This window comes from Ctenopharyngodon idella, chromosome 19 (assembly GCF_019924925.1).
Source record: "Ctenopharyngodon idella isolate HZGC_01 chromosome 19, HZGC01, whole genome shotgun sequence".
Classification (NCBI taxonomy): Eukaryota; Metazoa; Chordata; class Actinopteri; order Cypriniformes; family Xenocyprididae; genus Ctenopharyngodon; species Ctenopharyngodon idella.
This window is the reverse complement of record NC_067238.1, coordinates 21,393,781-21,421,777: the sequence shown is the minus strand read 5'-3', so window position 1 is coordinate 21,421,777 and position 27,997 is coordinate 21,393,781. Positions and strand designations below refer to the sequence as shown.

The 27,997-nt window shown below is 35.9% G+C and overlaps 2 protein-coding genes across 8 annotated transcripts; one reads left to right on the top strand and one right to left on the bottom strand.

Annotated features, from left to right (window-relative positions):
• The first annotated feature begins 53 nt into the window (after positions 1-53).
• si:ch211-152p11.4 (regulator of G-protein signaling 18) lies at positions 54-10,771 on the top strand. The gene is made up of 6 exons (XM_051871727.1): positions 54-352; positions 936-1,451; positions 3,308-3,369; positions 3,592-3,722; positions 7,965-8,131; positions 8,898-10,771. Exons 2-6 carry the CDS (start codon positions 990-992, stop codon positions 9,066-9,068), a joined length of 993 nt encoding a protein of 330 aa, XP_051727687.1. The 5' UTR covers positions 54-352; positions 936-989; the 3' UTR covers positions 9,069-10,771.
• Positions 10,536-27,941, bottom strand: atat1 (alpha tubulin acetyltransferase 1). 7 transcript variants are annotated; one of them, XM_051871703.1, is made up of 13 exons: positions 27,781-27,833; positions 27,302-27,672; positions 25,109-25,169; positions 24,905-24,996; positions 24,678-24,735; positions 24,450-24,563; positions 23,428-23,529; positions 23,053-23,098; positions 20,144-20,218; positions 17,735-17,954; positions 14,120-14,223; positions 13,920-14,022; positions 10,536-11,152 (listed from the first exon to the last, which is right to left on the bottom strand). In XM_051871703.1, exons 2-13 carry the CDS (start codon positions 27,391-27,393, stop codon positions 10,864-10,866), a joined length of 1,356 nt encoding a protein of 451 aa, XP_051727663.1. In that variant the 5' UTR covers positions 27,394-27,672; positions 27,781-27,833; the 3' UTR covers positions 10,536-10,863. The 7 variants fall into 7 exon arrangements, with proteins under 7 accessions (XP_051727663.1, XP_051727665.1, XP_051727662.1 ...); XM_051871705.1 differs by having other exon boundaries at positions 13,802-14,022; positions 27,302-27,939; XM_051871702.1 differs by having other exon boundaries at positions 27,302-27,875.
• Between the last annotated feature and the right edge of the window lie 56 nt (positions 27,942-27,997).

Here is a 27,997-nt window from a genome sequence, read left to right as displayed (position 1 = left end):
TATAGTTACCATGATAAACCCATAAACGCTTGTGTCATATGCTACTCGTCTTTCCAAGTATGTACGTTAGGGAGGGCAAGTCCAGACTGAATTATGGGTGTGACAAAAAAGAAAATAGGCGTTGCTTTTGTCATTCAGGAGTAAAATGAAAAGGAGGACACGAAAGACGTGATTTTGACGGCTAACAGTTACACGAAGAATCACTCCGTTCAGCTGACTCGCTTCGGATCCAGTTGTGTGTGTTTCTGTCTATACGGACTCCAGTTGAAAGACGAACCGATTCCGAATCTTTCGGATATAAGACCTATACATGGACCTGTCATGAAAAGACAAGAAACTGATCTATCCTAAGGTATATTTCTATGGCATAAGTGAACCGTTTTTAAGTGTTCAGATGTCACGTTTTGTTTTTTTGTTTGTTTGTTTACACGCTGCGCCAAAGACGCGACGCGACAAACTGGATCTGTCCTATTAAAATAAACGATTTCGCGCGCTTGCAGTGTAAAGACATTCCTTGATTATAATGGGAGCTTTCTGGTTTGTCGTGTCGCATCTTTCATGTAGTCATGAACATCTCGAGTCTTACTTGGCGTGAGTTGACTCGTTTGTTACAAATGTAAAGCAAAACTTTGGTTATATTTTAACCCTTTAACTGGGTTAATAGACTAAATAGTTTTTAACAACAAACACTGTTACTCTGATGCAAAACTTTGAGAATGTACACAGTGCTGTATTATTATTGTAGTGAACAGTATTACCAAGTATCTATCTATTTGTCTATCTATCTATCTATCTGTTTTTCAATCTATCTGTTTTTCTATCTATGAGCTGAGCAGATGTTTCTTAGAATAGATGATAGATAGCAATAAGCTGAATAGACACTGTTCACACAATTAATTGAATTCTTTTTGTCCATTCTGTTGTTCTATCTTTAGGCCTCTGGCATTCTCTCTATCGTCCTTTCTTTATTTCTTTTAAAAACCAGCATAATGCTGCGTAAGTACAGTTCAGTGGGTGCTTTGTTGGAGCTGGACTTCTTGCCCTGGGGACAAGGGAATAAAGATGAGAGCCCAGGCACCTCTGAGGATGAGACGGATAGGGCCTCAACATCCTATCCTTGCACCCCAGATGCAAAGTCAGGAAGTGCTGGAAAGGGGGAGCTTAACAGAGATCACAGCATTAGTGTGGAAAATCTGGTCGGCTTGGAGAAGGAATCTGGTTTACTGAGAGTTACGAACCTAAATGACAGCTTTAAAGCTTACAGTGACAGCCAGATCGCTGCTAATTCCAAAGGCAGCCTTGAGAGTATGGGAAAATGTGGTTCCCTGCACTCTTCGTCATCCAAATCTAGCCATGCGTCCAACTCCCCAAAACCTCCTCATTATCACCGACAGCAAGCTCGGGCCAAACTGGCAGCTGCAAAATTACACCTTAAAAGTTTGTTTGGACAGGTAAGTTTGGAGATTTTATTTAGAGTTTGTTAATGAAGTTGATTACTTTCAGCTGACATATTATAATTATATATTTTTAATATGACAAATTGAGTTAATCAGGACTCAACTATAAAGATTTTGTTCTGGTCCAGTCAACATGTTTACTGGCATCACATCACCACACACACACACACACTTATTTGTTTGTTTGTTTATTATTATTATTATTTGCATATTAAAAACATGTACTGAAGTTCAATTGTTTGGGGTCAGTAAGATTTCATATTTTTGAAAGAAGTCTCTTCTGCTGACCAAGGCTGCATTTATTTGATCAAAAATATAAGGAAAACAGTAATATGAAATATTATTATAATTTAAAATAACTGTTAATATATTTTAAAATGAAATGTCATTTATTCCTGTGAGGGTAAAGCTGATTTTTCAGCATCATTACTTTAGTCTTTAGTGTCACATGATCCTTCAGAAATCATTTTAATATACTGATTTGCTGCTCAAGAAACATTTCTTATTATTATCAATGTTGAACTTAATATTTTTGTGGCAACTGTGATACTTTTTTTTTCAGGCTTATATGATGAATAGAAAGTTCAAAAGAACAGCATTTATTTGAAATCGAAATATTTTGTAACATTATTTACTGTCAAATTAAAGCTTCCTTGATTACTATAAGTATTATTTATTTTTTTTTATCCAAATTTTATTTCAGAACATAAATCAAAATTATAATCAAAACAGTGAACTATATACAAACAGATGCCATGAAAATGAACCACATTAAAATAAAAGTAATTGGGAATAAAAGTATTAATTTGTTTAAAAAAATAAAAAATATTACTGACTCCAAACTTGTGAACAATAGTGTATTTTCAAAAAAAAAAAAAAAAAAATTGTCAGAAAAATACATTTATATTTTTACTAAAAAGTTTTGTTAAAAAAAAAAAAAAGAAATTAAGCTCTATAGTGTATTTCCATGATAGCTATATTCTAAATTACTGGAAAAAAATGATGGTATATAATTCAAAATTTGGTTCATTTATCATTGTTCACCCAATTTTAACTGATGCCAAGAATATCACAAAACCTTTATATGTCATCCAGCCAAATAATATTACCTTTTTAAATTCTGCAGAATTAAAAAAAAAAAAAAAAAAAAAAAAAAAAATGGTGGTACTTAATCCATCACAGAAAACAAATAAATAGAAGATCATATAACAAACTAAGCACTAGCAAAACACAGTTCCTTCAACTGGCCTGAAACTTCTCACACTGGCCCTGGGCCCATCAAGCCATCTTTACTGTTGAGCCATGTTTATGTTTTGTACAATAGATGTATTTTGCATACATCAGGAGCAGCAGGGCTTCAGCTCCAGGATATAGTACTGCTTGTTCAGAATTTACAAGCCAAGTGTGATGAAGTGAAAAGTCATGAGTGCTTTTGTATTACACAATTAGTTAAGTTCAGTTTGAATCAGTGCTACCCCTTGAGATATAATGTTGCTTTGTCCAAACAGTGAAAGAAGAAGCAAACTCTGAAAGGGGAACTGAATGTTCTCTATAAAGTAATCACACTATTGATGCAAAAATGTTTTTGTTTTTTTTAAATCTACAATATTGTGGCAAGAAATCACGACAGACACTGTAGAACAAAAACTTTCATTATCTGGAATATTTTGGCATCTGGTAGATCTGGCATTGTCAGAATGTTTTCCATGATGTAACGCCTTCATTTGTTTAAGTCATGGAACATTTATGTAAATTATACTTCCTTTAAGTCTCAAATCAAGTCAGTTACCCTCATGACAGTGTTATGCATATCAGTGATCTCTTTTTTTTTTTTTTTTTTTCCACAAAAGGGTTCACCACAGTCCTCACAATCAAATTTGACAAGTGCAGAGCACAGAGAGAACATAACCAGGTAAAATGAAACTCAGCAAACAATCAAGGCACATATTTCCTCAATCTCATGTGGATTTTCTCCCCTTTCTGTTTCGCTTTTGGCCTATTCTCTAGTCGCCACTTGCAAAACAACCCCTCCCCAGCTCTTTATTTTGGCCCAATGTTATTGATTCCACAATTTATTTATTTTTTTTTCTGGATATCTTTGTCACATATCATCTCACCCTCTTGTTTCTCTCAGTGCTAAAGAACGGCGTTCTCGAAAGCCTTTCCTCAGGCAGTGGAGTCAGGTGGGCCACGCCAAAGCTCGACTAAGCAGGAAGGAGATGGAAAGTTGGGCCAAGTCCCTTGATGCTCTGCTGGAGAGCAGAGGTTAGTGCTCAGTCATTTGGTTTTAAACTGCTCGAGTCGCCAGGCAGCTGGTCAAAGAACGCCTGTGAGACATCATAGCGTCACATGCAAAAGAAAAGCTGTTGTTCTACTAACTTTGACCTGGAACGCTGTTCTTGGAAATTGAGATGTTTGTGGCCTACTGCCCACCCATGCTTGAAATGTTTTAATGGAAATGATATGTGCAGATTGAACCATATACTGTTTGATATCATATCTAGATCACAGATCTAGTTTATAGATTATACATCTAGATCTAGATTATAATACTGTATACACTACTGTTTAACAGTTTGAGGTTATTTTTTTCGGTGTGTCTATTTACACAAAGTGCAAATATATATATATATATATATATATATATTATGCCATTTACACTAGCTCCACCCACCAATGTCTGGTTGGGCCACTCAAGTTTTAAAAAAGACGCGCAAATTTCAGCGTCTTCAGTGGTGCAGCAGTAGCGAGTAAGGCTCGCGACACGGGTTTGAATCCGCCTTTTGCCAAGCTCGCATTTATTTTCAATAAAAATTAAAATAATGTTCTAAAAGCGGAAATAAACTGCGAACGAGTGTTTAATAATTTTAAAAGTGTTTATTGGGTAGGTTTAGGGGAAGGTGTAGGGAGGGTTTTTATTCTCCTAATAAGGCAGCATCCATTTAATAATTTTAATAAATATTATCATTTACACTCTATTATATTATTGCATCCTGTTAATGTACAAAAATACTGAGGTACAAATAATATCTGCCAATATAAAGTATAGATAGCATCTAATTACTATTTACTCTCATTGCAAAGAACTGATACTTTTACATGGTGTAAATAGAATCTATTGCTATTTTCACCTGGTGTAAATAGCATATTGCTTAGAAAATGCTATTTTCACTTAGTTTAAATAGAATATATTGCTATTTTCACTTAGTGTAAATAGCATCTTCAGCTATATGCACTTAGTGTAAATAGCATGCATTGCTAAGAAAATATGCTATTTTCACTTAGTGTAAATAGCATCTATCGCTATTTGCACTTAGCGAACTTTCACACTGGGCTCGTTTGCCGCGGTCCGAGCCCGGGGCGCAATTGTTCCCGGTGCTTCCCGCAGCGTTGGTCTGGTTTCACACTCAGATTGATTCCATCGAACCCTGGTGCGTTTGCGTTCATCTTACGTCATCACAGACGTGCACGGCGCATGATAGAAAACAGAACGTGGGTCAGTAAATTCTGTTTTTTATGAGTGTGTTGCTATTATGTGCAGCAGAGTAAACAACACTTGTGATTACTGTATGTGCGCCGCATGTAGACGGTTTTCCGCTGCTTGCAAGCAGCCTATTTTGAGGAGACAGCTGATTGCCATTCATTTGCCACTCTGATGCACTCGCAAAGCGCGAATACACTGCTGGCTCACTCCTGCTCGAATCTCTTACATGTGTTTTATTTAAGTAAATACATTACAATTGGCGAAAACGCATGCGCGGGTTACTTTACTAACTGAACAAATGCGCACCCGAGTCCGTGTTGCTTTCATATTCAAGCGAACTGCGGCACAGTTCGAGTGCAACCGAACTCAGACCACCTCCTTCAGGTAGTCTCGGGTTCGGTACCCCGGTGTGCAGCCGGGTTCGCATGACAGCTTTCACATTAGCGATTTTTCATGTGAACTGTCCGCCGTTTCGAACTAAACTGCCAGTGTGAATGCCCCCTTAGTGTCAATAGCCACTGCCTATTTTTTTAAAGAAATTACAACTTTCATTCAGCAAGGATGCAATAAATTGATCAAAAGTGACAGTAAAGACATTTACAATGCTACAAGAGATTTCCATTTCAAATAAATGCTGTTTTTTTTGTTTGTTTGTTTTTTTTACTTTATATTGACCAAAGAATTCTGAAGAGCCTGGAGTAATGGCTGCTTTGCCATCACATGTTATACTGTATTTTTGATCAAATAAATGCAACTTTTGAACGGTAGTGTAGGTTAGCTTGGTGTGTGCTTAGTACAATTTTGGTGGTTCTGTAGTGAAACCCATCTATTACATCATTGAAACACCCTTGAAACGGCTTCCTCTTAACATTGAGGAACCACTTTCATGTGTAGCTTCAGGCATGAGTTTCCGGAGAATTCCCTAACAACATAAAGCGATATGAAGAAAGGAGATAACGGAATAATGTTCTTTTCCCCAAGAGGTTGAGAGCGCTGACGTACAATTTCACAGATTAAACCACCTAGATTTTTACATTTTCAGAAGGGAATGTGAGTGGTGCTTGCTTATGAAAAGTCTGTAGCATGAAGGCAGGGTTTGGTAAAAGAAAAATAAAACCAGTCACAAGGACTCTTGATGTGATTCAAGTCCCTTGAGTGAAAGTTTAAAGGATGTTTTGCCTTGTTCATTGTCCACCATGTAAACATTGTTAGTCAGATCTCCTAGAAAAGTAGTAGCACACCTCTTCTTAGCAAACCACATAATTCGAAGTATGATTCATATTCTTAGCACAGTGTTGAAGTTTAGTACTTGCTGTATATGGTTAGGGGCAATGATAATAGTTTCCTTAGAAAGCACTACTGATAATTATAGCTGACCTTAAATGGAAATTGTGATGTATAAACAGTGGACTAATAATGGTTATGGTTATGCTTGTCTTGACACCAGATGTCATCTTTCGAGTGATTTGTTTTATTGTTAAAATTAATAGGGTTTAATGATTAACAGCCTCTTTGTTGGTATTGCCCTCTTTTGTATTTCTGTTATAACCCTGGAAGCAATTTATTAGTGTAACAAACCTCATAAAATCTAATAATACACTGATACACACATAGCACATTTTGCAGTTACAGTTGAGACAAAGTATAACATAGAGTGAGGAATTCAGTCGATTCTGTGTCACTGCTATTGCTAATTTGGAGACTAATTCTCTCCATACATACGTAATAGTGCTTTCCATAAATAACATACTGTTTAAAGGGATAGTTCACCCAAAAATTAAAATTATCCCATGATTTACTCACCCTCAAGTGAGTAAATCATGGGATACACCCTAGGTGTATATAATTATCTTCTTTCAGACGAACACAATCGGAGATATATTTAAAAATTTTCTTAAAGTCCTCCAAGGTTTAGAGCGCAGTATGCGTACGGAAGCTAGTTATTTGAATTTATAAAGTTTTAAATAAGGATATTTGTTTTACACAAACGCTTCAATTCGCTTCAGAAGGCCTTTATTAACCCCTTGGAGTCGTATGGATGCATTTTTTTGTCTTCAAAATTTGACCAGCCATTCACAACCATTATAAACCGTGGAGGACTAAGGATATTTTTAAATATATCTCCGATTGTGTTCATCTGAAAGAAGAAAGTCATATACAGTACACCTAGGATGGCTTGAGGGTGAGTAAATCATGGGATAATTTTCATTTTTGGGTGAATTAACCCTTTAATTGATATTCAGTTTATTGTAGAAGATTATTATAAACTTATTTTAATTACCAAAACCATAATATTTTAATCTGTTGAATTGATATTCAATAAATCAACCTTATCGCATGTGATGTTCCCACATTACAAAAAACAACATTTCGTAAAATTGTGACACCAAATATGTAACATCCTTTGGACTGCTTCTACAGCATGATGAAATAAAAATTGCATTCCATTTCAAAATATAATGTTGACTGCATTTGGCTCAACCATTCAAACCATATAATATTTTCTAGAATTTTCAGTAACTAAAACCTGATTAAAACTTGACTTATCTTTTTAAATCCAAACCATATTTTAAGTTCAATATTTTTTTGTGCCATATTTATTTATGGGTCAAATTATACACCATTTAAAGCTTTTTTTGAATTGTGTGGTGGATGTGTTTTGGTGTCTGGACTGGTTGAAATGTTGGAACACCAGTATGTTGTAACTCCAGAGCCCTGCCCCCGTTCGACTTCTATTTTCTCACTCAAGAGTGTCGCAACCCCGCAGTTCAAGGGTTTTGAGAAAATGTGAGAGAAGGAAGGTATGTGGTGTGAGATAAACCCTCAAGATATTGACGTCCAAAGGTTTTTTCTTCTCTCATTTTTGTGGCAACTGCTATGCAACGTGTGTGGGTGTATGGCAGAACATGCATGTGAACGTATCATCTGAGCCTCAACCCCTCCCATTTGTAAACAGAAATAGCTGTTTTTTTTTAATGTTCGTTAAGGTTCTTTCTCCTTCTCTCATCTCACCTATCCTTTAGTGGGAGTCACAGTCTTTGAAGCGTTCCTGCGATCCGAATTCAGTGAGGAAAACCTGCAGTTCTACTCAGCCTGTGAGCAGTACAGACAGTCATCCAACAAATTCAGCCTGCAAAGGCGGGCAAAAATGATTTCTGAGACTTACATCCAGTTTGGTGCTCCCAGAGAGGTAGTTTTATCTAAATTTGGCTGTTTGTTTGTCTGTTTACAGCATAAACAAATATTTCACCCAACATGCCAAAGCTGCTCTTTCTCCTACAATGTAAATAAATCGGGACTGGGGCTGCTGAACTGCAAAATGACAAAAAAAAAAAAAAAAAACCTAAAAGTACCATTGAAATAGTCCATATGACTCCAAGTGTTCTAAAGTCATTCTCCTCAAACGTCCCCCTTTACCATAGTTCTCAAATCTCGTTTTACCAGGTTTAATGTGCGCCAAATTTAAATGAAATTGGATGAATTTTTGATTTTTTTTTTTTTTGAAATTTCACTAGTGCAGCAGAAATTTCAAACTTCACCTTTAAATTTCAGTCCTTTCCTCACAAAAATATGACTTCAGAAGACAAAGAATTATAGCACATTTTTGTATAATTTAAGTAAGTAATTAAATTAAAAGTAATTTTTGTCATTTTTGGAGCATGACTACCTTAGTGCCATATTATAAAAGCTAATTTCTGTCCTTTCCTCACATAAATCTATCAAATGACTTTGTATCATTGAATTTAAAAAAAAAAAAAAACAAACAAAAAAAAAACAATATTTTAAAAAAAATAATATACTTTTTTTTTTTTTGGAGCTTGACAGTGCCAGTGCCCATTATAGAAGCAAAGAATACTTTGGACATCCTTCAGAATATAATTTTTGATTGAACTTCTCTTTATGAACTATTTTGTGTGGATATTTGTGAATTACAAATTTCTTTCCACCACTTTTAGGTGAATCTGGACAGTAAGACAAGAGAACTGACCATAGAGCTCCTCAAAGCCCCCTCTCACACTTCCCTCTCACATGCCCAAAAGCGCATCTACTGCCTCCTGGAAATGGACTGTTACCCCCGTTTCCTTAAGTCTGAGATCTACCTCACACTACTGAGGGATTCGTACTAGAACAAGTTCAGGTGGAGTGTCCAATGAGAGCGAGGTCATCCTAAAAACTGTACGGACATCATGCCTGGACACTTCGACAGGAGACAGCAAACTTGTCTCTGTGAGAACTTTTGATGAAAAAAATAATCTTAACTACTGAAGAACATTTTAGTTAAAAAGGGAAACAGATGAGCAGGGAAGATGCAAGTGTCTTGAACTTGTATGTGCCTAAAAGGTCATGCAATGGGGAATGAGGTGCTAACATTTTACAAGTTTGATTCGGGCTTCTCTCAGTTGCTAGACTGAAAACAATACAGGCAGACAAGGACGACTAAATGGCATGTTGACCGGCAACAAAGGGAAAACACGTCTGGCAAGAATGGGCTGTTCAGTGTAAGGCCTGAGCATTCATTAGGATTACATCAGGGTCAAACCATTTTCTGACTCATTCTTACTCCTAGAATTTACTTTCCCATAAATAGTTATTTAATATAGTAAAATAGATATTTAAACAAAATGTCAAGCTCTCACTGACAAAATTAAAATAGTCAGTTATCTTAATAAGCAATATGAACACAAGTACTTAGTTTAAAATGTCTTCATAGTCTTTACAGATGGCCAGTTCTTTATTGGTTTGAGTTTAAAATGTTTGAGATCTTTTGAACCATGTGCATTAGCATAGTGCTGTAGGATTTTTTTTTGTCTTTTTCTTTGATTTTTATGATTACAGATTGCACATTAAAGCTGTAAACATACATTCATTTGAAGAAAATGTGACTATAGAAATAGAAATCATAGGTCTGTCACTGAGTTTGGCCAACAAAAAAATCAAAGTAGTGTGAACTATGTTTTGTAGAATTCAGTGATTGTCACACATACTGAACTTGGGAAATGTGACCTGTTGGCAGGTTTAAAATGTGGAACCTGTTTAAGCAAACTTACAGTAATGGATGCCAGCACTAATACATTTCTAAGTCTTCAGATGATTCGGAAAGCACTGTATTCTTATTACTGTGCATAAACACTTGAAAAACATCTTAAAAAGAGCAAATACACATTCAGAATAAAGTCATGAAAAACGTCAGCTTGAACATTCGAGAGGGAACATTTTTGAAATGTATATTCCCGATGATCGCACATATTGAAAAATGGCCACCACGTGTGTCAGGGTTTTCCACGTCAGATAGAAAGGATGTGATGTGCTGTATGTATTTGTACCCTTTTTAGTGTATGTTGATGATGTCTGCTGTGACTGAGACATTTAGACGGTACATGTATCGTAACTTTAGAAAAGCTATTAGGAGCTGCATGCACTAATGTCCTTGGTCAAATGTTTCCAAGGATTTAATCTGTTTGTCTCAGTATGATATAAATGATTTCCACAAGGGATTGAGGTAATTATGAGATCAGTGTACAATAATGAGCATCAGTTTGACTGTAAAAATATTTATGTTTGAGAGCAGCGATCTAAATGAATCTAACAGAACAAATTTTCAACAATTTCATTTAATTTTCAATGGAAAAAACATGTTTTTTTTTTTTGAAAAACATTGTAAATGATCAGATTATAAAATTGTGATTATAAAAAGCACAAGCTATAAAATGAATCGCTAAAGTTTTATAAATAGGACTGATTTAAAAATAAAAATGTCTTACAAGCACAAATGTAATGGAGTTACAAATAGCTGCTGATGTTATTTTCATTAAAGGTCTTTTTTCACTTTTGTGGTTTATCATTTCCCCTTTATTATTCTCACTTCTAGCTTCCTTTGCAATGTCCAACAGTTCATTTCTTAACAGCTTTGAAGGCGGCCCATCACCAGGGCCGCGTGCTGCGATACTCTTGTTTCTGTCGGACCCACTGAGCCGTACAACGGCTCTCCCCAACCGTCCAAGACCATTCGCCTCTCCCTCCACCCCTCGAGATCTCAGCCGCTCCGCCTTTCCTCCAATCCTCTTTTCTGTTCTGTGATACTTTGGTCTTCAGGTCACCGTATTGCTCTTCTTTGCGTTCCAAGGGTGCTATGGAGGTCTGCTCCTGAAGATGATCTTTCTTGGGGGCAGCAAGTGTTGGAAGGGCAACAACCTGGCCTTGAAGATGCGGTCTGGAAAAGAAGATGAAAAACAATGAAAGCTGGAGAGCAAGAAACAAGAAACTCAGCAGGAGAGAAGATGATTTCAGGACAATAAAATACAAGGCCAGGGCTGAGAAGAGAAGCAGCAAGTGAAATCAAAATTTGTCACCTGAGTCATAACTAGGCCCACACAGAACATACACACTTTTTTTTACATTTTTTTTTTTTACTGAAAGTAAAGGAAAATATGTAAAATGCCACAGTTCAGATATAATACAGATGGTAAACTGATTTGAAAGTACTAGAATCTTAGTTGCAGCTGAGAGCATTATCATATTAGACAAAAATAATGAACAAACCAGATTTTTACATTTTCTGAAGAAAACTCATGGTCACAATTCTAATATGTCGCTAGGGTATTCTGGAAATCAAAAAAGCCTGCCTCCAAACATCTACGATATTCTGGTCTCTAGAATTGACTCGGATTTCTTCTTCAATGCAAGTCAATGGAATTTTTCACCCTTTTTTTTTTTTTTTGTTCATCCACCAAGGTAAACAAAGCAAAAAATCTTCACACATCTGGATGGTTGAGGGCAGGTACACATTATGTAAGCAAAAATATAAAATTTAACTATATATAGTTTGAGAAACTTTATTAAAACAATGTTTTCCCTTGTGAAAAAGAAGTACACTTTAGCATACCTTTGAAAAGAGTATTTATGGAAATAATACTTAAGTGCAAACTAAATGTACTGTTTTCTGACAGTTAACTGCATTAAATTGTAATTTTAAAGGGTAACTCTTTTACAGTGTCTTTGTTCCACATATTACATGTGGTTACTGTAGTAATAACTATAAATTATACATAATTACATGGGACTAACCCTAAACCAAACCTTAATCCTCTTGAGTCTATAGTTAGTACATGTAGTTAATTGTTATTACTTAGTACTTAAAAGTATAATTACACTGTATCACAGACACTTTAAAATAAAGTCTAATCGTTTAAAGTTTATATTAACCCTTTATGGTACAGCATTGCCATATTATGGCAACAATTAATTTCTACCCATTTCCTTGTTATTCAGAAAAAAATACAATATATTGCACTATGGGAATTAAAAGGGCAGGCCTTAAGGTAGCCAATGATGTGGTCAAATGACATTTGAATGTCCCTCCAAAACTCTCTTTTCAACTGTCACCCTCACACGGAAGACACCTGTTGAAGTGCTCCAGAAATTGCTCTATTAACCTCATTTCTAAACATCTCTTCTCAAGGGGGATTTTTGCAGCATCTTTGATAAGTAAATTATACATTTTTATTCACAACTGTCTAACATAGTTTTACTGTAAATTGAGAAAATATCAATGTTTCCATAGGGCAACACTGTACCACTATGGAAAAATAGGTATGTTGCCATATGGCAACGCTGTATCACAGTGGAATTGCAGAAATGTATTTCCCCATTGGGATATTTTATAAATAGTAGCATCAGCAATATGATTGCAGTTATTTATTTATTTGAAGGGTTTATTGTAGTATTGTATTTATGTATAAATAACAAAATTATTTCTGCTTTTCAGATGAGAGTGAGGATGAGTTAGCCGAATGATAGGGATCTAATTAATTTTGGTTTGTATATAAATCTATTAATGTCTAAAAGAAATGTGCATTTAAATAGAAAAGAAAATCATAATTTTATAGAAAAAAAATACTTTTTTAACCTTTTTTTATTGTGGTACAGCATTCCTTTTTTTCTTTCAAAAACATTTTTTGATTTTTGTGATTGAATCTATTTCATGCAATAAAAAAAATATTTCATGATTAGAACATAATGCATACCGTAGAGGGTTAAATGCACTTAAGAGTGTTTTTTTTTTTTTTTACCCACTTAATACTTCATTTTATTGTCTTTGAAACATGGTTGAAGTGTCCTGCCGAATGTACTAACAAGCATTTATATGGTACTTAACTAATATAGTTTAATGTTATTTCTATTGAAACTTGTATCATGTATATTTGCAATTGAGTACATTTAAAATATATTAACTTTAAATGTAATATTGAATATCACACTACAGTACACAACAGTACAGACTTCACATATACTTGAGTATGTTAGTTAACACATCAAAATGAGTGTGCTTCTTTAAAGCACAGAAAACGATTAAAACTATTTAAAATGTACTTGAAAACTTTTAATTTGACATTTTTACAAAGAACACTTTTTAAAAGTGCACTTAAAGAGAGTATGCTTGTGTTTCTACACACTTAAGTACACTTAAGTGGCCATTTATTTCATTAATATATTATCTGCAAGTACAGATTTTTAAAAAATATACTTTAAGTACACTTAAGCGCACTTATTTTTCACAAGGGTTGGTCTGTGACGTTCAGGAAATTTTGTCCTGCAAAAAAAAGACAAAACAATGTCTACAGTCGCCAAAAAAAAAAAAAAAAAAGCTGATTTTTCCCTAAACAAGCATGATAGTATAAGACGATGCAGCAAATCTGAATACTCAGGGTTAAGGGTTTGTTCAAATTTTAGCTCTAATAACAGTAATGCTTGGCTTAGCAAACCTCATTACCAAACAAATAAACAAACAAATTCAGCAGAAATCTGCAGTGCTTTCTGTGGAATTCTGTAGGCGTTGATTCTGTGAAGGCCTAGTCATTACCTCATTATGAATCCCTGGTGTTTTCTTTAGTATTCTCCTCCAATAAACATGTGAATAATACAAAGAGCAGCACCAGGAGAAACTGACTCTCACAAAGGTTATGTGAGAAAAGTCCGACCTTTCTGAAGTGTGTTTGTGTTCCACTGCATCTGCCTTTGCCCCTGTGTCACACACTCTCTCACAGAGCTCTGCTTTCAGCCCTGAGGAAGCACACACGACAGCTACTAATGGTTTACTAATGTGGTTTCCTGCGGACCATCGTAACTTTTCACGTTGCGCCATGGTAAATGGTTGATTGCAGTTCAAACGGTGCATTACCTGGAAGCTTCAAGGGGTTCTGCTGTTCCGCCAATAATTGTCCGAGGTCTCGGCTGTTGATATGGCGACTGTAGAGGTTGCTCCTGGCAACTAGACCCTGATGGCTACAGGATATGAGGAAATGGACAAACAACAGCGATAGAGGGACGGGACGGAGGGCCAAAGAGAATACAAAAGAAGGGTAGGAGAGTGAAAACAGAGAAATAAATAAAATGAAAAAAGAAAAAGAAACAAATGTGACAGAAAAAGGGGACAAATAAAAACTTAATTAAACATAACTGTAAACGCAAATTCAAAACTCAACATTGTATAAAAACAAATTCCAGTGAAAGAGGACACAGGCAATGATTGTGTAATATGATGTCGGCTTTTTAATCTCAACAGATTAAAAGCGAATATGTTGTGATGTTGCAAATTAAAATCAGGGTTTGTTTTGGACAACAAAGCTGCAGTCAAACGCAGTGGCTGATGTTTTTGAGATGATATTTATTGCTTAAATATAATTTTGATTGCTTGCTTAAAAGAAATGGTAGCTGGCTCAACAGCTTTGTCAATCATTTTTTCTGTTTTTAAACATTTTTTGGTGTGTGGGGGGGATGGGTGATATGTATATGTATGAATTAGGTCATAAAATATCAAGCAAGTGGAGACTTTATGTACAAGCTTTTCTCAGAACCATCTATTCTGAGCAGTTTTGTTGACTTTAAACTGGTATCATGGGCATTTTAGTAGGTGTATGTAGTTCATACAGGTTTGTAGAAGTGTTTAGTTCATCATGTTTACTCAGGGTTGCCAGGTTTTCACAACAAAACTTGCCCAATTGCAACTCAAAACTAGCCCAATCGCGTTTCAGAGGGGTCCCCCAGTAAAAATCGTGTTCCAGGGGGTAAAAAAAACAAACGTGTTTTTAGCGGGGTTCCCCTGGGAAAATTCGCATTCCAGAGGCTAAATATCATGTTATTTGGGGTTGCTTCAACCCGCGGACATGAAAAACAACCCGCAGCAACAGTGTTAATGTAGCCCAATTCCGCGGGAAAACCGTGGACTTGGCAACACTATGTTTACTGCAGTATCTGACTTCCAGAAAGTTTGCGAATACTTCTTTGTTTTCATGTTTAACATGATATCTATTGTTTTATAATTTAAAACCAAACAAACTTCTATTTTTGTGAAATGTTTTACTTGAAAAGGTTTTTAAATGTTGTGTTATCCAATGCAATAACAATTTTATCAAATGCATATATATACACACACACACAACCATTCAAAAATTTGGGGTCAGTAATTTTTTAAAAGAAATTAATATATTTATTCAACAAGGACACATTATATTGATCATAAGTGACAAATTTATAATGTTACAAAAGATTTGTATTTCAAGTAAATGGGGTTCTGTCATGACAAATCTCGGAGAGAGTGCTAATGTGTTTGGTCTTGGCGGAATAGATCTGCTACGCTGTGGCTGCTGCTGTTTGTATTGCTGCTGCTGCTGCTGCTGGTGCAGAGCAGGATCAGATCGTCCCACTGCCAATACACATGACATTCTGTTATGAGCAAGCAAGACATGCTGCTGCTGTACAAGCATACATGAATCACCCTCATAGCAGTTTTTATCACGCTGGTGTTAGTTCAAGTGTTCGTTCTTTAAATAAGTTTGGTTTTAGTTAGTTATTTGACGCTATAAAAACGGGGGTGTGATGTCATGATTGACAGCTGAGGTTGGCAGCTTCTCTGAGTGAAGCAGTCATAGAGGGGCCAACTGACTTTTTCTGGATGTTCGCGAGGTGACTGGAGCTTTAACTTTAATTTCTACATTTCCATAACTGTTTATTTCACACCGAAATAATAAGTTGTTCTAAGTTTGGACGGGACCTTGATATCGCGGCTCCACTTCGTGCTCACTACTGCGCAGACTCGGGTTTCAAGTTCATTATGCACAGACTCGAGACTCAAGATGTCAGCGCCATATAGACACAATCAGCTGTGCCCTATAGAAAATGACGTAACTGCAAGCAGATTGGGTTAAGGACTTATGAGCCTGTGCCATCTAGAGTTTCATGACAGAACTTTGTATTTCTTTTGAACCTTTGAACGAATTCTGAAAAAAATTATCACAGTTTCCTCAAAAATATTAAGCAGCACAGCTGTTTTCAACACTGATAATAATAATAATGTTTCTTGAGCAGCAAATCAGCATATTAGAATGATTTCTGAAGGATCATGTGGCACTGAAGACTGTAGACTGAAGAAGTAAGAGCTTTAATGAGCATAAGAAACTTTCAAAAACGTTAAATATCTTACTGACCCCAAACCTTTGAACAGTAGCATATATAACTAATAATGAACAACCACTGGTCAAGAGCAGCACCCTGAGGCTAAGACAAATGTCTGGACTGAAACAAGGTCCTGAGGTGCTCCAGACCATTAAGTGTAGAATATAAAACCTAACATGTCATATCCTTTCAGTCTGTTACAATAATTCATTGACAAGTGATTAAATAAGAATATCATTTTTTCAACTGCTTTTATTACTTGCTGCTCAGGACAGAGGATGTTTGACAGCTGAGGGTTAACACTATAGTAAAATGAGCTCTAAAAACTTCTATATTTATATTCTAAAACACTTCTTAGTGGAAAGGGTATGGAAAAGACCAAAAGAGATTCCAGTTTACTTACAAATGTGTATTATCAAATCATTTTACAGGAAATTGTATTAATTATTTATACACTCACAACAAGGAAGAAAGCAAAATCATAAAATAGTAATTCACCCAACAATGAAAATTCTGTCATTACGTTTTCAAACCATAGGCTGTTATTTTATCTGTGGAACACAAAAAGAATTCTAAACAATCTTCACACACTGCCATTTTGAAGATTCTCCAAAATTCTCCTTTTGAGCTCCACAGAAAAATTAACAATATTGTGAGTAAGTAATGACAGGAGTTTCCATGTGTTGGTAAACCATCCCTTTAATTGGAACTAGCTAAGAAGTTTAAGACAATGACGTTCAAGCCTGAGGGTCAATGAAAGCTGAGCCTAGATCTATTTAGAGAGCTAGCATGGAATGAGAGAATAAAAGAGATAAAATGTGTGGTTGAAAAGAAAAGAAAAGTTCAAACTCATCAAATGAATGAGAGACAAGTGATGGGTTCAACAACACGTGTCATAATTGGGGAATTCAATGTATAAATGAGCATGTCATAATCAGAGATGAAAGGAAGAAGAGAAGACAGAGAGAGGAGAAGAGAAATGTTTAGCACTTCTCCAAAAGATAACGGTCAAGGCCGCTTACGTGTTAGAAGAATAAACAGACAGTGTATCTGACCTTTATGTGATACACAGTGATACACTAATGATGCACTAATGAGCTGAATTCACATTCTTGCCGCCAAGTGGACCATGCACTCATCTAACACAGGAAGTGGCTCATAGTGAACATGAACGACCTCAGTGTCTCTTCACTTTCATTCCCACAGAGCCAATGCTCTCATTCGCCAAAATAAGCACCAGATGGAAAAAGTGAAGAGGATGCAATGTAAATATTTGCAAGAAAAGCGCTGGATTTAGACTAAAGGACACTGTAACTGGCCGTGAGGTGTCGTTGAGATGTACCTGGTGCGTTTTGTCCTGCAGCTGTCGTTGAGTTGGGAGGAAGGGGTCTGACCCTGCTGGAGCCCCAGGGCCACGGCGGGACGGTGGGGGGCCCGGCTGGGGGAGGATCCCACACTGAGCGAACGGGATTGCGGAGATGATGGAAGCAGAGGAGGAGAGTGGGGGGGACCCACAGGGCGAACAAATGGCCAGGGGAGAGCCCTCTGCTCCTCCCGTACCACTGTGGAACAAAGGAAGTGATGTCAGCACTAGGGATAGGAAATCTTAATGAATTTATTTTTGGGTTCAGATTCCTTATACAGTATGCTTAACAGTTTCATCAATGATTCTTTGGGGAATTTAAGGAATAACAACAAAATGCAATTCCACTGGCAATTAGAAATAAATTTAAAACAATTCCAACTTATTAGAATCCTTCGGACAGGAATTAGACTACACTGACTGTGCTGTATGCTTTTGATTCACTATAAATAACTGGCTCATTAGAGTCATTTTTCGGGTATTCGGACAATAAGCTGCTGTGTTTTTAATTCACTAGTAACTGGCTCAGAGAAACCATTCATTCACTGCATTACACTGGTTGCATTGTATGTTTTTGATTCATTGATTCAGAACCGACTCAGAATAATTTGTTTGGGAACCAGACTACACTGATTGTACTGATATTTTACTCACCCCCCATGTCATCCAAGATGTTTATGTCTTTCTTTCTTCAATCGAAAAGGAATTATAGTTTTTGAGGAAAACATTCCAGGATTTTTCTCCATATTGTGGACTTCAACAGGTACCAACGGGTTGAAGGTCCAAATGTCAGTTTCAGTGCAGCTTCAAACGGCTCTACACGATCCCAGCCGAGGAATAAGGGTCTTATCTAGCAAAACGATCGGTCATTTTCTAAAAAAAATAAAAATGTATATATTTTTAACCACAAATGCTCATCTTGCACTAGCTCTGCGATGCGCCACGCATTACACAATCACGTTGGAAAGGTGACGTGTGACGTAGGCGGAAGTGCCACGGTAGGGCGAAAAACTCGCCCAACTTCAAAATCGTCCAACATCGTTGTTTTACCTTTTATTGTAAAGGCCGTATGACTTCATTTTGTAAACACTTGCTCGGTACTTCCACCTATGTCACGCGTGACCTTTCCAACGTGATTACGTAATGCGTGGCGCATCGCAGAGCTATAGTGCAAGACAAGCATTTGTGGTTAAAAAGTATATACATTTTTATTTTTTAGAAAATGGCTGATTGTTTCACTAGATAAGACCCTTATTCCTCGGCTGGGATCGTGTAGAGCCCTTCTAAGCTGCAATGAAACTGCATTTTGGACCTTCAACCCGTTGGTAGCCCCTGAAGTCCACTATATGGAGAAAATTCACAGAATACTTTCCTCAGAAACCTTAATTTCTTTTCGACTGAAGAAAGAAAGACAAACATCTTGGATGACATGAGTAAATTATCAGGAAAGTTTAATTCTGAAGTGAACTAATCCTTTAAGTTGTATGTTTTTGATTCATTAAAAAGAACTGGTTCATAAGAGTCACACGTTATGTTTATGTGTAATTCACTAAAAAGGATTCATTAGAATCATTTGTTCAACAATCAGACTACACTGGTTGTGTTGTATGTTTCTAAATCTTTAAAAGGATCGGACTACACTGACTGTGCTGTATGTTTTTAATAATTAAAAATAACTGTTTCATAAGCATCATGACTGACTAAGCATAACTGGCTAATAAGAGTAATTCGTTTGGGAATTGAATCAGGCTACACTAATTGTGCTGCATGATTTTGATTCATAACTACCTCATAAGAGTCATTCAGGAATCGGACTACATAGATTGTGCTGTATGTTTCTGAATCACTAAAAAGAACCCACCCGTAAGAGTCATTTGTTTAGTATTGGACTACAACTTATTGTGCGGTCTATTCAGTAGTGATGCTACTAAAAAGTAGCACAGAACGACTTTGTCCGCTTCGATGTAAACTGATAACGCAACACCATTCCATTCCAGTATTGTAAAGAATAAGAACAGATGTTTGGTTCCCAACTCTAGTCATCTGTATATTTGATTTACAGGTGACTGGATTTGTACATGGATTAAGATTCTCAAAGTCCCCTGACTACCACCCTAATGTGTCTAAACTAGGTTTTTACATTTTCTAAAGTAATTGTAAGAGTCCTTTCCCCTGCTAAAAATAACTCTTTTCTAAGGGCTCTGAAGTAACTTATGGAACAAATCAAGACATTTAATGCATAATAGGAGGTCTGTTTCCAGTTGAAACTATTTATTACAGCATCTGGATGATGTCAGTATTTAGCTAGTTGGTGTAAATGTCAGCTACTTGAGTTCTGTATTGTGCCAACTGGTTAAATATACGACATGGAGCCTATGAGTAACCCACCTTCTCTTTCCATTAGTGAATATGGTTTGATCTCTCCCTCTGGCTTTTTTGGGGGAACTTTTCTCAATTGGACCGCTGTAAAAAGAGCATGGTGGTCAGAAAGCGCCAACAGAAACAACCGGTATGATTGAAAATAAGTCTGGAGTACTGCAAGCAGTTAAACAGCACACACTGCACTCTTCACAGATATTCATACAAGTCAATATCCATGGCCATAATGCATATATCGATTATCATTACGCTGCACTTTAGGGAAAACATATAGCACTTATCTATAATTGGATTTTAAAGGGGAACAACAAGGGATATTGTAAGGGAGGAAGTTCGTAAGTGAGTTGTTGGGACTGATAACATGGGCAGATGTTATGGGGGTCCGGTTGAGTGCAAAGGAAGAGTATAGTGAGTGGACTGTCTTTAAACTATGGGGATATGCTAAAGGAGTGATAAGTAAGGTGGAAGCCGGGTGACGGTAGGGGAGGGGAACAGCAGATATTCAATGTCCTTACAAAAATCCGTACATCCCCTGATCCGTCAGAGGGGAGGAAGGTGTTCCTGAGAGAGTTTCATGAGACAAAAGTGCTTGAACAATGAATGTTTTCAATTGTTTGCACAGGTTAAACCCGATCTAGGGTGACTACCAACTATAAACAGCACGATCTGGGCTTGATGAGTCATTTATACACATAAATAAATACATTGAAAATGGTTGCCCAGGCACGTAGATGCCATTTTACAGAAAACAGAATAACAGACTGTGGTTTAAATCATGGAAATAGACTTGACTTAAATATAGAGGCACTAAAAATATGAAACAATAAAAGAACCAAAAGAGAGCTGTGAGCATTATGGACCAGCACAACAAAGACTTTTCTTAATGAATTGTGGTATCTGCTAAAATGTAATTTGGAAAATTAAATTGCATTCTCAGAGGTTCACATTTTTACATTTTTAAAAGGAAATTGCAGTGCTTGCAAGGCAGCAAAAGAATAGTGCTAAAGTTTTAGGTTTTGGGCTTTTTCTGCATAACATTTCAATCTATAATCATCCACCAGGCCGATAATTATATAAGGAACATGACATGCAAGTCTATTTGTAAGAAGGATGTAAGTGAACTCAGTGACTTATCTACTGTTTGGAAAAGAAACTGTTGTGATTTTTACCTAAAAAAATAAATAAATAAATAATTAAAAATACAATTATAAGTTTATCTAGAACCAAAGCCATCAAAATGAAGGGAAAATAAATACATAAATAAATAAATGAAATCACCATGTCTTGACACTTGCAGCTAGACTAGCTTATATATGAAGTTACAACTAGTATTTGTCACCAATATCAACTAAATAATCCCACTGTCATATGATATAAATATTGAAAATGTTTTTCATTAAACTAGTAAGTGTTTTAGTATTATTTATATACTATTAAGTATTTATTAAAGGGTTATTCTACCCAAAAATGAAATTTCTGTCATTAAGTACTCACCCTCATGTCATCCCAAACCCGTAAGAAATTTGAGGGTTTTTGAACCACACATAGGCAGCAACGTCATTGCACCTTTTGAGGTCCAGAAAGGTATTAAAGACATCGTTAAAATAGTCCATGTGACTACAGTGGTTTAACCTTAATGTTATGAAGCGACGAGAATACTGTTTGTGCGCAAAAACAAAACAAAAATAACGACTTTATTCTGCAATTTCTTCTCTTTTAAGTCAGTCTCCTACGCAGTTGACGTAGTGAACGCAGTTCAGCGCTTCTGGGTTCTACGTCAGAACACTGGCTCATTATTGGCCGGCTCCTGCGTCAGCATCACACACATGCGTCGTGCTGCTCACGTGTACAGCGTTGGCCAATCCTGAGCAGGCGTTCGGACGTAAACATGGAAGCGCTGTACTGCGTTCACTACGTCAACTGCGTATGACAACAGTTCAAATTGTTTTTGCGCACAAAAAGTATTCTCGTCGTTTCATAACATTAAGGTTGAACCACTGTAGTCACATGGACTATTTTAACGAAGTCTTTAATACCTTTTTGGACCTCAAAAGGTGCAATGACGTTGCTGCCTATGTGTGGTTCAGAAACCCTCGGATTTCATCACAAATATCTTAATTTGTGTTCCAAAGATGAACAAAGTCTTATGGGTTTGGGACGACATGAGGGTGCGTACTTAATGACAAAAATTTCATTTTTGGGTGAACTGACCCTTTAATACTTTGAATTGGCTCTTATTTTTAATATTTCTAGTTTTCATTTTCATTTTAGTTTAAGTAATTTTTATGATTTAATATTTTTTATTCATTTTTTAATGTTTCTATTTAGTTTATTTGTATAATTAGTTTATTTCTATTTAGTAATTTTAATTCAAACAAACTTATTTTATTGCAGTTAGTTGACAAGGCAGCATTTCTAATTTTATCTAATATTTATATATATATATATATTTTTTTTAGATTTATTCCAATTAATGAAAATGATTTTTATTAGTTTTAGATTTAGTTAGCAATAACAACACCTATTAAAATAATGGAAAATATATTTTCATGGCCAAAAGAAATATTTATGGCCGATATTTACTCACCACTGTCAGGTGTAGCAGCAGAAAGTTAATGCTAAAAAAAACTAATCCTAAAAAGGCAATAGATAAATACCTAAATTTAAAATGATCCATAAAACAAAGTTTGATTGGACTCTGTACGTTAAGTGGTTCGGGCTGAATTACTTGCAGAAAAACAAGGAAGAGAAATGAATAAAAGAGGAGGAATTTCAATACAATGCTGCCTTGCACGTACTGTAATGAAGAGAAGGGGAGGTTGTTGTCCTGAGAGAACAAGCCATTGAACTCTGGCTTAGATCCAGACCAACATTCCAAACCCACATAACCACAGAACAGTGATGCAGTCAGGGCTTACCTGATCTACTCTGGAAGAAGCCATCAAATACCACAAAGTTATTCACCTGATAGGAACAAGTGTGACAGGATAAGAAATTAAGACATATTAGACAAAGAATTACATCATAACATCCAAACGGTCATAAACACCTCCAGATTTTTTGAAGAAAAGACTATTGTATGAAGTCTGTATTGTGTGCAAATGAACATGCTCACATGTCATAGACATAATAACCATATCAGGATTTACATCCAAGACATAACATGTAGTGTTTGGTGAAGTTGTTTTCAGTGACAGTATTATTGGGTTCAGTTATAAACTGGATTTCTGAGAGGAGTAACACCATGTCCTGTAATTGTTTCATGTCATTCAGCACTTTCTGGTGACTCTTACCTGAGGCACACTGATTTTGAGATCATAGTGCTTCTCTAGAAATGACAGGAATTTAGGAGAAGGTCTATCGTACGCCATCTGCTCAGGCTCCACCCGTTTGTGCTATTTAATCAGAGAATGTGAAATTTGAGTCACAAAAATAAACGGCTCTTTGCAAGTAAATACAAATGTGTCTTAAAGGGATAGTTCACCCAAAAATGAAAATTCTGTCATCATTTACTCCCCCTCAAGTCGGTGTGAACTATCCCTTTAACACTGACTTCTCTACTGAACAAAATAAAAAAAAAAGGGACAGTTCACCCCAAGATGAAAATCTGTCACTCACTCTAATGTAGCCAGTATGAGTTTCTTTTTTTCAGCAATCACAAAAGTAGATATTTGGAAGCATGTTCATGCTGCTCTTTTCCACATAACCTTCAAAAATTACAAAATAAACAGCATAAAAGCAGTCCATATGACTAATGTGATACATTCCATGAGTATTTTCTGTAATTCAAAGAATTCTCTAAGAAACACACCAAAATATAAGTTAGTTAAGTTTTAAACCGAAGTTATTAAACTGAGTTTAATAGTTTTTTAACGAAAATCTTAGCCTTCACCATAGCTCTTAAATCTTATTTGCACTTCTGTTTCTTCAAACTTGCAATGTAGCATTCAGGAAGTTTGAAACATGAAAAAAAAAAAAAAAAAAAAACAATTGCGTTTTCATCACTGACGTCAATATGTGCATTTGACAGCTACAGTGAAGGGGAAAATTATCTGGGAATAAAAAATTCAATTTTAGTTTGTTCAAACTTGTAATATAGTGAATGAATTATATGGAGCACTTTCATGATACTTTTATAGTGCTTTCTGTTGTTTGCCCTTGTATGTTTTTGTTGTATGGAAAAGAGCAGCGTGAACATACTTCAAAACATTTTCTGCGTTCCACGCAAGAAAGTCAGTCACACGATTTGGAATGACATGAGGAAATGATAAATAAACAAATCTTTTAATAAATCAGACCGCTGACAGACACTCACTTTCAGCATGAAGTCAAAAAGTTCAAGCCCGTAGCCATGTCTCTGCAAGGTCTCTGTCACATAGAAATCCAGCACACACAATGGCTCGGTCTCCAAATGCGCCCCCCGTTGGTTCTAGAGGCAATTACAACATACTGTGTGTTGATGCATCTGCTTAAAAAGTGTGCACTCAGGCATAACTCATTAGGCGAGATTTAATTACAGAGTCAATAATGAGGAAACACTTACGAGTAAAAAGAGCTTCTTGTAGCCAACCTTCAGAAATCCAACAATAACACCCCTCCCGCTGGGAAGACAGGAAGAGGGAGTCAAATATTGTTATTAACAGCAGAAGTGGATGTGTTTACATTTAATGGAAATGGAAAAACAGGAAAGAGAGAGGTCAGTTGTATTGACATCTAAATAGATTAAATCTGAAGCATAGGGTGGGGGAGGGACAGAAATAGCCAGCGTACCCGTTCTGTTCCCCATCTTTCAGGAGGTAGAGATGATGTCTGTTGGCCTGGAGCTTTGCAGCACTGGTTATAGGTGCAGGCAGCTGCTGAGCCTGAGGAGTTACATACACACACACACACACACAGATGACATAATGACAGACTGAAACTGACAGTGAATGACATCTGCAAGCTCAAGAAGAGACAAAAGACAGTCATTATTACCTTAGAGGAGGCTTTTCCCAGCTCATCTATAACTGTGGTGATCTGAAGAAGAGGATCTGGTCTAGTGAACAAAAAGCAGGTATGTTAGGAATCTCACACAAAGACATAAAATGAGAATCAGCATTTATGTTTCCAGTTATCTAGGTCATAACGGATGTGTACCTTCTTACAATACACAACTTTTGGTTTTCACAGGTGTTTTATATATTATTATTATCATATATAGCTTTGACAGGTTTTTCAATAGCTGATTCTAATATCATGTTGGCTGATGGCCAATATAATAAAAGTCAGCATCAAAAGGAAGTTGCGATAGGTCAGTTGAATGGTCAATTTTGATTTCATGGTGACGACGAATAGGCTTTCATTACATTACAGTCATTAATTATGATGTGCTACTCGCTGATTTGCTCTTGGGGGGACATAATCATTCTAGACTAGAGCAACGGTTCTTTAAAGTTTTTGTTATTTTTAGTTAATACCAGAGGTATAAATTTAGATATGAGGGCCTTAGAATATTGTCTCAGACAAAGGAGGGCCTTGAAGTCATAAAGAAACACCGTTCTAGAGAGCATCTGATTAGATTAGAATCAATATTTTGGTCTATTTCATTGAAAATTAAATCTGATAAAAGTGAATTTTTACAGTCTTTAACAGGCACATAATCATACACTACCGGTCAAAATTTTTGGACGGTAAGATTTTTTAATGTTTTTAAAAGAAGTCTCTTCTGCTCACCAAGGCTTCATTTATTTGATTCAAAACACAGCAAAAACAGTAATATTGTGAAATATTTTTACAGTTTTAAATAACTGTTTTCTATTTGAATAGATTTTGAAATGCAGTTTATTTCTGTGATGGTAAAGCTGAATTTTCAGCATCATTACTCTAGTCTTCAGTGTCACATGATCCTTCAGAAATCATTCTTAAATGCCGATTTGCTGCTCAAGAAACATTTATTATTATTATCAATGTTGAAAACAGTTGTGTACAATTTTTTTTGTCAGAATTATTTGAAGAATAGAAAGTTCAAAAGAACAGCATTTATCTGAAATAGAAAGCTTTTGTACATTATCACTACTGTTCAAAAGTTTGAGGTCAGTAAGTGTTTTTTTTTTTTTTTTGGAAAGAAATTAAAGAAATTAATACTTTTATTCAGCAAGGATGCAATAAATTGATCAAAAGTGAGAGTATAGACATTTATAATGTTGATTAAGCTCTATATTTCAGATAAATGCTGTTCTTTTGAACTTTATATTCATCAAATAATCTTGAAAAAAAAAATTGTACACAACTGTTAATAAATGAAGCTTTGGTGAACAGAAGAGACTTCTTTTAAAAACATTAAAAAAAAAAAAAAATCTTACTGTCCGAAAACTTTTGACCAGTAGTGTATAGAGTAGATGACCTTACAGTTATCACACAAAGAATAAAAGCCACAAAATACACACACTACTGGTTAAATCAAATAATTTTTGGTGAATTTTAAAATGCATTTAAAATCTTTAATTGTTGTATTTATTGTAATGTATGCTGTTACATACAGTGTTAGTTATGTATGCTGAAAAAGCACCACAAATTCCTGCATTTTATTAACATGTTTTTATTAAAGAAAAGCTTTTTTTATGGAATCCATGACACTTTTCAATTAGCGATGCTCAACTGCTCAAAACACATTTTTAGTAAAGTTTTTAATATTTTATATTATCACTGTGTTTTATGTATCATGTATTATGTATTATGTTTTTGTAAATGTGTTGTAGCCCTTTGAGTATACGAAAGGTGCATTACAAATAAAATGTATTATCTATCTATCTATCTATCTATCTATGGCATTGTGTGATTTTCTATACAGTGTAATTACAGTGAAGTCTATGGCTGTCTTACTGAATCAGCATTGTTCAGATTAAAACAGACTAATGTCAGATTTGTTGTTCACTCAGGGCCGCATTTGCATCACCTGACGTCAAGCTCTACATACAGCAATAAGCTTATCATTACTGGAAAAAATTACAAAGATGACCTGGACCAAATTGAACATTTCGCCTAATAAAACACCCCCCACTGGTAGCAGTGTATGTATAATGCACAACTGTGTCAACCACTGTTACAAGACAAAAGCAGTGAATGTTGCAAATCTCCCAACAGATTACACCCCTCAGTCTATACAGTCGATCATAAAACATACATTACCTCCCATGCGCTTTCCGACCTGCACTCAAGTTGTTATCCAGCACTGAAATTCTCTCGGGGAAAAGCGCATTTAGGTCGAAAGGGAAATCCATTGTAAGGACAGATCTGAAATCTTAAGACAATACTCTTCCTAATTCCCTACTGCAGATTCAGATGCATGTATTAAAGAGCCAATCGATTCTTCACTGCATCACTGGCCTGCACTTAAAATACCAGTTCCACATTAGTGCCGCTTCAGTAGTAGGCTTGTTTAAAAGCATAGATTTATAGCAGTGTTATCAATGATTCCTCTGTCCTCCCATTGTGTTTGTGTCACTCCCTTGTGCGGGATGAGCGCCAGTGGTCAGCCGTAGTGCTGTTAAAACACACGCCTGCAGGATTCAAGACGGGAAAATGTCACATAAGTCTAGCAACACCTGCAAATATTTTAAATGTTTCCTGTTATAGATATGAAATGTGCAAAAAAATCTTTATTTTACACAATAGCAGAAACGTGCGGCTTTAGAAGATTTATTTCCGTTTCCTCTCGGCAACGGCAAGCAACGACACACAACTTTGTGATGCATAGCAACCGATAGCAACCTATTATATTGCAGTCAATAGAAGCAAAGTGTATATTCTTTGGTAGAAGTCAAATGATCATATAAACACAGCCATACTTGTACCCTTTTATATTTTTTTCTTTAATTGCTATTT